This window comes from Seriola dumerili, unplaced genomic scaffold, assembly GCF_002260705.1.
Source record: "Seriola dumerili isolate Sdu_G_001 unplaced genomic scaffold, Sdu_1.0 BDQW01001731.1, whole genome shotgun sequence".
Lineage (NCBI taxonomy): Eukaryota > Metazoa > Chordata > Actinopteri > Carangiformes > Carangidae > Seriola > Seriola dumerili.
The window spans coordinates 319,164-330,345 of NW_019175986.1; the positions used below are offsets into that span (position 1 = coordinate 319,164).

At 40.6% G+C, this 11,182-nt stretch overlaps 1 protein-coding gene across 1 annotated transcript; it reads right to left on the bottom strand.

Annotated features, from left to right (window-relative positions):
- Positions 1–397: 397 nt before the first annotated feature.
- LOC111238899 (ras-related protein Rab-4B) lies at positions 398–10,948 on the bottom strand. Its single transcript, XM_022768619.1, has 8 exons — positions 10,789–10,948; positions 7,049–7,129; positions 6,002–6,116; positions 5,682–5,744; positions 3,884–4,038; positions 3,661–3,756; positions 3,317–3,493; positions 398–3,159 (listed from the first exon to the last, which is right to left on the bottom strand). The coding sequence occupies exons 1-7, from the start codon at positions 10,802–10,804 to the stop codon at positions 3,378–3,380; spliced, it is 642 nt and encodes a 213-aa protein (XP_022624340.1). The 5' UTR covers positions 10,805–10,948; the 3' UTR covers positions 398–3,159; positions 3,317–3,377.
- Positions 10,949–11,182: the final 234 nt, after the last annotated feature.

Here is an 11,182-nt window from a genome sequence, read left to right on the forward strand (position 1 = left end):
GCTGGAGATTTTTCTGTCTAATATTTTAGCACCATCTAGTGGTAAAACATCAGCTCTTCCACAATAAATTCTGCAATTTGGTTATGAGGTCATCCTGACAGCCTGACTAGGATCAATAAATCAGTCAATATATCCACTTCAGCTACATTAAACCACTCTAGATGTTACTCCATCGACCCAGGAACATAAATCCAGACAATTGGACAAGGAGGGCATTTACTCTTCATCATAGGAGTCCTCTGATATCCTAACCTCACCCTGACTGCCTTTGAGAGAAATGATTTGACTGAAGAATGGAAGATGAGGCAAATGAATCATGTACACGGATTCAATTATTAAATTCAAGGGTCTGTTAATTCAGTAGGGATATAAATCTGATGTGTAGTAAGTTGTTGCTCACATTTGTGCACACAGGAGAGAGGGCAAACACCTGAGATTTACCAATATTCGCGATCGGATGTTCGTCAACTACCTGGAGCCACAAACTGACAGGAACCTACAGCGGCTAAGAGACAAGGCACAGATATAAACATCAACATCCAGAAGACAAGTGAAAAGCATTTACTGAAAAAACAAGCAGTTTACTGGGAATTGCATAATCATTACAATCAATGAGCAACACTCACCCTCAATTGACAATAGACAAATCTTATTTACAGCATAGGTTACTTGAGATGTACAGTAGTATTAAGGTTGATTATATAACATTAGTTACTAAACAACAACTGAGTTGGACTGCATTCATCAGGACTGAATTCAGACTAGAATAAGTGAAAAAAAACAATGCTTACCATATGGCTATTTTGACGAGTGCTTAATATGAACTGTACAATAAATACATACAAATGAATGCAAGCTCACTCTGGTTCAACAGGCTTTACCCATTTAGATCATCTGATTACTGAATACAGATGATGATAGAACTTGTGACTGTGAGTGATCAGTCACTGTCGATGGCCTCCTACAGCTCAGGAAGTCAACATCCTTTCATCATTACCTCCATGTCAGCAGTGAGCAACAAACAAATCAAACCTCAGACAACAGTCTTGCCTCGTGACAGCAGAAACGAGGAAATCAAACTAAGAATCTCAGTTGTTATTTAGTAAGAAATTAAAACATCTACAATTAAAATCTTTATTACAGTTTACAGTTCAAGTAAAATAAATTGTACAATTCTATAGTTACAGCATATAAACAAAAAAAAAAGAAAATTCAAAAATAAAAGTGCACTTGCAGAAGAGACAAACTATCACACAATGCCAATATTTTATGAAACATTTTTTTTGACCATCTGTCTCGTGATATCCTATACTATCTCATGTTTGCACAACTCACCATGTCTCTCCCTCGAGTGTGCTGGCTCACTTGAGCTTAAACACATATGGTTTGTCTGGGAGGCCATATGCTAACATTTGAAGAGAAGACATGAGATAAGTTTGCAAGCAGTTTGTTTTGATCTCCTCTTGGCTGGGTCAGTATGACCTGCTCTCTCAGTGGTTCAGACAGACGCAGTGCCTTTGACTCAATAGTAGGGCGGGAAGTTTGGGTTATTAACTTAACCTCATTCTCCTCCAGCAGCACCACAAGCCATACTGTCAGTGTTACATGAAGAGAGGAAACACGTTTCAGTGGAAATTCCCCTTTTCTCTCTGGGGCAACACAGGGTCTGCTCTAAGGACAAAACATCTGGGTCGGCTCGAAAAACTCAGTAACATTTTGCTGCAGAGCAGAGCTACTTCTGTGCTTGACAAGTGAAAACTACTTTGAAGGTTAAAAACAGAATCCTGACTTTTATCAAGGCAAAGCCTTGCATGATTAAACAATGTCAAACCTCTATGAGGGAACTGGGTGGGCGGCATGAAAGTTTCCCAAACATGGCACTGAGGCAAAACCAACTGTGGTTTCCTGTGACGTCCCTTATACAGTATGTGCATGTAGAGCATGAATCAAAGGGAGGTCATGGAGAAAAAACCCAGCAGGAGGAGTCAAAAACATTGTTAGCTTTGCAAAGATTGTTGATCCTTTCTTAATCTTTCACTGTGATAGGACCAGAGACACAGGGACTTGAACATGGTGTGAATCAGATAATACAAATCTACAGACTTTGGGGCCTTTGGAGTAAAATAAAGAGCAACAATTCTCTTTTTTGTGCTTTCAACCTGACCCACAGGCTTGTCTATGTGAATGTAGAGTGGAGTGACTGGATCATTCCCTTTGACAGTTTAGAGACATGATGGCTGGGAATAATATACTGTAGATCCACAATATCAAGTATATTACTAAGGCCAATACTCTACATCATAACAGTGCATTTTAAGGCAAACCAAAAATTTAAAAGACTCGTAACACACGTCAGAGTGACTAAAAGTCCTCGGTTTTACATTTGGGGTTGTCTGACTTTAAAAATCTGAAATACAGTTTAATCTGCTGAGTAGCTGTTTCAATTTGCAGATCAGATGAAAAGCATTCATGGACAACAACTGCAGAAAACTTTGTAAAGATTTGAATAGCATCTGGTTTAAATTTCTATACAATAATTCTAACCCAAAATCTGTGCAAGTTGACTTCATATTATTTAATAAGAGGTCACTTTTAGACTGTTTATCACTTAGTCACTATCAACAATAGGCTGAATTTATGGTAAATACAGTTAACTCAAACAATGGATAATAAAAAGCTAAATACCAAAGGGTGCCTTCATGAATGTTAAAACGCTGACCAAACTAATCATGAATCCCGTCCAGATTGCCTGAACAAGGAATATGCGCAAAATAGTTTACCAATAATAATTTACAAACAATGACGTGCAAACGCAGAAAGCATGTAGGTTCTACTAAAACCAGAATGAAAAAGCACAGAGATAAAACAACAGTAGGGCAGCCCATACACACAACCCTTCACCTGTCTGGTAAGTAACTGAGAAATAGATTTTTGAAGAAGAGAATTCTTCATCTTTATGATCCCGGTGTGTTCACACCAAGTGGTTTCCCTGTCCAGACACAGGTGCAAAGCTGACCCCCTAGGTAAGAAGTAGAAACTCTTACCAGAGGTCAGGGGTCAGGGGTTGCAGTGATCTCCACGACCACTCATCCAGGTGATCCAAGGTGTGTGAGACTCTCTGCAGAGAGAAGGATCCCACACACCAAAAAACACCTGGAGCTGAAATGTGGGAAGAGAAGGGAAACGAGAAGGTGATCACTGACAGGCCCTCATCAATATTGAGGCAAGTAGAAAAATCAAAAGAAAGAGATTTCAAGTAAAGTCTCTTATTTAAAAGTACTACAGTTACAGCCTGAGGTGAGTACACACCACTGACCTGTAGGGGACGTCCTGTCTGTGTGGGCCTGTGGGCTGAGGTGAGGGTGGGGCCCCGATCCCTAGCAATTACACTGCTGCTTATTCTGTGTGGTGGTTCCTCTAGGCTGTCGCAGCTGCCTCAACGAAGCATCTCCATATTGGATACCTGAACCCATCCTCTCTGGGTCCAACTCACCTTTGAAATGAACGGCAAAAAACGTGTCAGCAATGCAAACATATACAGACAAATACGCTCGACTAAGTGCGGATCCGCAGGGCTTCATGCACAGAGATCATAAGTACAAACGACTGTATTCTCTCACACAAACGCCCAACCTCTTCAAACAAAGAAAAGAAGTGTACCTGAATCTATCTTGTTGAGGATGGTGCGAGCACACTTCAGAAAACCCTCCTCAACATTTTCTCCTGTCAGAGCACTGGTCTCTAGAAACATCAGCTCTTTATAGACATAAAAAAAACAAACAATGAACAAGAGAGGAGAAAAATACAGAATTGAAGGTGTAAATGAAAAGGAAAGTGGAGAAAATAATAGACAAAAATGTGTGATCGATTCAGCATCAGTCACCATTCTCCTGAGCGAAGCGTGAGGCCTCTAGGAAGGTCACCTCTCTGTCTGCGTCCAGGTCTTTCTTGTTGCCACACAGGATAATAACAATGTTGGGGCTTGCCAGTGTCCGTGCATCTGTCAGCCAGTTGGTCAAAGCATTATATGTCTCCCGGCTGTAAGACAGGACAGGACACATGGACACATAGTGAGGCACAATGGCCAGTTTACCGATGAGGGTATAGGAAACAGTTGACAGTTTACCAGAGACCAGTTTACCCACTTTATCCTGTTTCATGGAACTGAAAAAATGAATTTTGATTCTTCATCACAGAGTTTTGTATACCACATAAATAAGACAATAGCTGCATATTAGATTATAACGGAGGAAAAAAGTAACAAAACTAGTCCCGCTAAAAGCTAACTAGCCTAGCTTAGCAGAATAACCTCTTGTATTCATGTGATTTCCTGTGGTTGAGCTTCTTTCAAATCACATATTTAAATGCATTTAGTTCACAATTACTTCATTAAAGTAATTCCCAAATGTTAATGGACAACAAAGCTGATGCCCCAAAAACATATTTTGTGAGTAGATATTGCGTTTTCCTTTAGATGGACCAAAAAGACTGCAGTTTATAAATGTTTTGTAGAATTTATTATTAGCCTTCAAACTTCAAACCCTTTAACTTCACTGTTTCTCTAGTCACTCCCTTTGTAAGGCCAAGTTGGGCAGTGAAGATAGAGTCACACAACTTTCATGGAGACTTCTTTGTGTTGTCGCCACTGGTCACCATGGAGACAGGACCCTGGTGACCATGGTAACATGAGGCCAGTGAGGTGAGCAGAAGGGTGTGGGTCAGCAGAGTGAGCAGAGAGATGTTTAACAGCTGCTTTCAGAAACAGCCAAAGAATGACAACTCCTCGTCCGCACACTGATGGGACCGAGCAGCTCACGTACGCTCTCCTTTCAGCTACTTTCCTGTCCGTCGTCCTGCTAACCTTTTCACCCATGAGAAGTGATACATGTCTCCATCTCCCACTCACTCTCTTGTTTTTCCCGTCTCCTCTTTCTCGTGCTGCCTCTCCCCACAGTTTTCTCCCTCCACTCTCCCTGTTTTTTCCCCCTTCAGATGACACTTTCAGTGATGGACTTTTGCTTTGTCGACTGCTGTTGCCTGCCAGAGGATGCCTCTATATTCCAGCTCCTGCCACTCTGCACTCCACCACCCTCCCCTCTACAAAGGCCATACATTCCAACAAACACAAACTATATTACATTCCTGTCTCTCTGCATTACTGCATTCACTCAGTCTTGATTTCACAATCCCTCCATTGTAACCCAAAGCTTATGAAATACAGGCCCATGACTGGGTTCTGTTGTTTATATCTCATTGTATGGGTCCAAGCACCTAGTCATTAAATTGCACAATTTCTGGAGATGGTATGGACACACTATAGTTTTTCACACCACACAGACTGAAAACAACAATATAATGTACAATATAAGGTGAGTAAAGGGAGAAGTGAAATACTATTTACGGTAAAACTTCATGGGTCAGTAAATTTCAATTTCAAGTTCAGCCAGATCCAATTTCAGCAGTTCAAAATATCACTGCTGTGAATATCTAGTAGTATGCTCCTCTATGCTATGCAATGTTGTGTGTTTTTTTAGTGGTTTATTTACTATTTTGCCCTGTAATGAAAAAGTATATATATCAACAATATAGAGAAAGTTATTATTTGTGAATGTTAATTCTGTTACACAAAAGGTATAATTTGTGGGAAGGCAGAGGGCCAGTAAGTGCAGCAATTGTTTTACCTGGTAATATCATAGACGAGGAGTGCTCCGGCTGCTCCTCTGTAGTAGCTGCGTGTAACAGAACTGTGGAGAAAAAATCTTGGTCAAAATGAGGCATCCACAATGTCAGTGTCAGCTGGTGAGTTTTGGCTTGGACAGGTGAATGAGAAACTGCTGGTTGCTTTTAACTATTATCATCAGGCACTTAATTAAGCATCTCCACATGCAACTGTGGGTAACTGGACGTTTCCCAAAGAGCATGTAAGCTCAGTAATTCACGTTAACCTTGTATTTGTAAAAACTTTGCCAAACCCTTAGCGGGAAATATTGCAGGCCATTACCGGAATCGCTCCTGCCCAGCGGTGTCCCAGATCTGCAGTTTGACCGTCTTTCCGCCAACGTTGACCACTCTGGAACCAAACTCCACGCCGATGGTGTGGTTAGAGTCCTGTTTAACTGCGACAGGAACGCAGAGAACAGAGTGTGAAAAATGACAAATGTGATGTAAAAGTACGGCAGAACAACAAACTTCTGTACACTCCTTGTAGTAATGCAATTCCTTTGCAAAATGATGTGGTGTTTAAAGAGATGCCATTCTATTTATACAACAGGTGTGCACTACCTCAAAGGAGACGTTCGAACTCTGCTCCCAGAATCTTTACTTCTAATCTATAATATGTTGGTTTGCTGTGCTTGTTTAAAAGACTTAAGCTGTTATCTTCAAAGATCATATCCACATCAGAGACAAGAGGGAGCCTCGATGAGATTAACACTGCCAACCTGTCTTCTATTCCTCTCTCCACTGACAGCATAGGGACCTATTACGCCTTTAATCAAATTAATACAAGTTGTAAAAGCAAATTTCTGTTTACTGTTTACTGTTAACTGTCATGTAACCATAAAAAACTACAGCTGAAATGAATCACTGTTACTCCAGGGTACAAAAAAAACCCCCAGAAATCAAACTCCATTTAAATAAAAATTGGAACATTAAGCACGTATTTTCTTTTTATATCCTGTTAGTCTAGGAAAGTCTGAACCTGAGAACTCTGGTGTCTTGTGTTATATCTTGCTGGCTTGATAATTATCTATGGAGAATGTGAGGAATCTAGACAGACACAATTCATCCACTCTCTTTAGTTTGATTCCACATGGAAGTTAATGAATAACTTTCTCAGGAGGAACTTTGAAAAATTCAGTGTAACCTCACAGGGGAGTGAGAGGGTTTATTTAACGTATGTGAGAATGGAACAGCTCGGAAAATTAACAGCACTAATCACATGATCGTTTCCATTTCTGTGTGTGCATGTAGCAATACAATTATGAATTCATTGAGGAATTCACCTATTCCTGAGGTGATTAATGAGCTTTATAGAGGGAAAACTTACACTTGTTCTCAATGAACTGGTGGAGGAGGCAGGATTTCCCCGTCCCAGCACTGCCAATCACCAGGAACTTAAACAGGAAGTCTGAAAGCAGAAGAGAGGAGGTAGAGATCAATGCAACACCCACGTCAGGAGAGAATCTGAGCCTGCTGCTCTCTGCACTTCCATCCTCAGAGACAATCCTGAGATTTCCTCTTAATCCCATTGAGCTACTACTTTCACAGTATTCAACAACCTTAAATTAGCCTACTAATCACAACGCCTTGCATGTAATCAGTACAACATGTTACTTATGATTCTAATTTAATATGCTTGTTTGTCTGAGGTGGAAAATGAATGTGTGTGTTTAGGCCTTGAAGAAGCAACAGCACTTAATAACACAAGTCATCAGAGCAAAGCCAGAGCTTTAGAGTTATTAAACATGGCTTAGGGTAACTGACTTGTGCAAGGATTGAATGACCACAGCCAGCTGGTTGTACAGATGTTGTTGTTGTGGAGAGTGGGGCCTTACTCTGGAGAGTTCAACCCAACCTACGCATATGATAGAAAATGACTCGGGGCCCCTGACACGTAAGGCCAGTACAGACAGTCTTTGTGTGCTGTGGCCAAAGATAGTGCAGGGGACATTTGAATACGTAGGCTGCACTGCAGTTCGAACTAGATCCATGTGACATGAAACAAAGTGATGACTGAGGACGTGAAAAGTGTGCATATGTGTATGAGAATCATAAGCGAGTCTGTGTTAGTGACTAATGCATGGAGAGGTAGTAAAAGAATAACAGGAAATCCTCGAGTGATGCTGTGTTCCTAAGACGGTGCAAGCAAAGAAAGATTGCAAACTACACCTTTCCTCCTGAGAGTCTGCTTCAGTTGGAATTTGAAGGCAGAGTGCAATTTTAGGTTTAAGCTTAAGCGCTGGCTCTGCAGGCAGAAGTGCTGGCCTGGCAAATGATTAGTGACTGCTGTTGAGATTACCACCCAGGTGAACATCCTGTGAATATTCAGCTCCACACAAGGTCAACAGACACAGTAGTTTAGAAAAAAAGAAGGGTGGATGAAATTGATCTTTAGTTCCTGTGTGACATTTATCCTAATTATGCTAGTGCTTTTAGAGCCACCTTCACCGGTCAAAACACACACACACACCCAAACACACACCCAAACACACACACGCACACACACAACTACCATCTCAGTTTATGGTGCACCTTTGTTTGTTGAGGCGGGTGTTTTCTTAAGTAACACAAGCTAGAGGTCAAATTCATGGTAACAGAACAGCTATGGCAAAGCAAAGGTGCCTACAAGCACTTGCAGTTTTCTTCAGCAACAGCAGTCAGCGTTACATCTCCACCACACGTTGTCAGTGGCCATGACAGCAGAACTGACAGATTCAAAGGCAAACAGCTCTGTTTTAAAAGCTTGCCTCAGCTTTTTAGTGTCTTCCCAGACATCACATATTCCCATGCGAGATCTGCATACAACAATCAAGCTGTCAATATGTCAAAGCAATGAGGAGCAAAGAATGCAGCGCTGCCCTCTCAACAGCAGCCTTTCAGGCTATTGTATTCTTTCACATCAATATTAAATAACTCCTGAGGGAAAAAGACTAACACTGTTATCTGCATTCACGTACACTGTGACAACACTTAACACACTCAGGCCCAGATCTACTTAAGGACTATGTCTGGTGTGTCCTCTGATCTACTGACAAACTGCAAAGGGCGATTACACTTTAAGTTACAGGAGATGTTGCCTTACTGAATATTTATCTCAACTCAAAGAATACAGTGCAAGAAAGAGGGAAAATATGGAAACTGGAGAGATTAGATTGAATTTCACTTGTAGTAAAATTATATAAAAATGTAATGTGTAACACTGGCCAAAAATCAATGCAAAGCAACACAACTATCATTTCATACAGTGGATGAGTGAATCAATAATTTGATCAAAATGAAAAAAAAAAAAAAAAGAAATTTAATTGTCATATTTTGATAATTGAGTTATCAATTCAGCAATGTATTTAGCAAAAACATCAACATTATCTGGTTCCAGATTATCTATGTGAGGATTTAATGGTTTTATCTGTTTGACATCATAGTAAATTGAATATTTTGGGGGATTGGACAATCGGTCAAACAATCAAGCAATCTGATGACTTGATCTCTGATGGACATTTTTCACAATTTCCTGACATTTTATAGCAGAAACAATCCAACAATAATGACAACAACAAACACATAGTCAAGTAAAATGGCATTTTTCAAAATAGTATCAGTGTAAGGCTTTATTTCTGAATGACTCTGAATAATTGATCCCAGAACATGGCTTTTTAAAATTGGCCAGATAATTTCTTATATTCACCACATTCTGAAACTTTACAAGACAAAATAATGACAGAGTGCCACACTGAATAAGGACCAAATTAATGAAAAATGTAATGAATTTCATCTGGGATCTATTTAACCTGGCCATGTACTTATTGTATACCTTAAGGGTGCAACTAACAATTAATTTTATTATAACCCTTTACATCAAATAGTGAAAAATGGCCAATATAATTTCCCATAGTCCAAGGTGGTGATAAGTGTGATAATTAGTTTACCATCATATATCACAAAGAAAAGTAGTAAATCCTGGCATTTGAGATTAATCGACTATTTCTTGCAGCTCTGGTATTCATATACTTTTAACCAGTTCCACTTTTGGCCCTACAGAGAAGCGAAAGCACAGGAGACTGAGACGGAAATCAATAAAAGGCCATTACAGCTACCATTAGCACAGGCACTTTAACATAAATACTGCCCATTGAGATGAAGTTTCATACAAGGAATGATGGAGAAAGGGAACAAGTGGAAACAGATGAGAGTGTGTGCATGAGAGCACAACAGCAGAGGATGATGGTGTGCCATTTCAAAACTGGGTCTATTGTGTCTGGTCAATTGGGCTACCAGTACTATCAGACAGAGTCATGTTAACCGTATTAATGCAGAATAGTAATTTCTGTCAGTAATACTGGTGGTCAGTCATAATGTCAGTGTCCACAGACAGGTGCAACCATGTCTCCTGTCAGCATTTACTTGTAAAGTAGACTGTATGAACTGAATAGAGAAGTGAAGTTACTCGGATTGAGGATGTGAACAGACGTGGACCACTACATACCTAACAGCTGCTGCTCTATAGGTAAGTCAGGGATGATCAGTCACAGCTATCTGACTTCCTCAAATAGGCCCTGTAGCTAAAGCTACCTTTCGAGTATAAATACACAACACCTAGGACTAAAAGCAAACAGTCTTGCAGCTTACAAGGTCACTGAGTCTGCTTCAGTTTCAACCAACTCAGGCTACTCAGCATCTGATAACACATCCCTCATGTATCAACATGTTACTGTGGCTTTGTTTCTGAAGTTTGGCCAACTTTTACCTGGGAATGTATCACCATCTGTTTGCTCATGTTAATGGCCGTTTAAGGAAGCATTACACTCGCCATCGTAGGACAGATGTGTCAGTTAATCCAAAAAAACGCTTTGACTATCCCCGTTTTTTTGAATAAAATGCCAAAAGCAAACGTTAGTTATCACTACTTAAACCGACAGACATGATGAGGTGGCAGGTTAGCCAGCAGCTAACCTAAGCTAACCATGTAGCCAGCTAACTAGCAGCGTTGCTAAGAGCCAGTCTATCGCAGGAGAGCACGGAGCGGCTAGCAAGCATGAAATTACAGTCTGCCGCCCCGTAACAACATACCGTATGTCTCAGACATGTTGACCCTTGCTGTATGAAGGACTCAATCGGGCCTTTTTACTGTCCTCTCGGTACTGTGACAGCCGTGCGCTCGCTGGGTTCACACCTCTTCGGGGTGTTTATCTACGATGCTAGAGGTTTCCTTGATCCCTTCCTAGCTTCCTTTGCCCCGATCACAACCAAATATAGCGACTGCGTGCTACGTCATTCGTAGTCTAGCGTGGCGTTCAGGTGTTGTTGGTCATGTTGGAGTTGCACATGACCAACCCGACAAATTGAACGAAAATAAGTTTGGGTTTATTTGGAATAACAGAAATTTGATGAGTTGCGGTTTGTACATGCGTTGTATTTGGAGTAAATGTCGGATACCTCAATAATACCCCTTTAGATTGCATAG

Bases quoted from the DNA above. Each gene is read 5' to 3' on its own strand.
- LOC111238899 (XM_022768619.1), bottom strand. The intron at 6,117-7,048 runs GTAAGTTTTCCC...TTCCTGTCGCAG, and splicing joins CCAGTTCATTGAGAACAAGT to TTAAACAGGACTCTAACCAC. The intron at 3,757-3,883 runs GTGACTGATGCT...ATGTCTATAAAG, and splicing joins ACGCTTCGCTCAGGAGAATG to AGCTGATGTTTCTAGAGACC.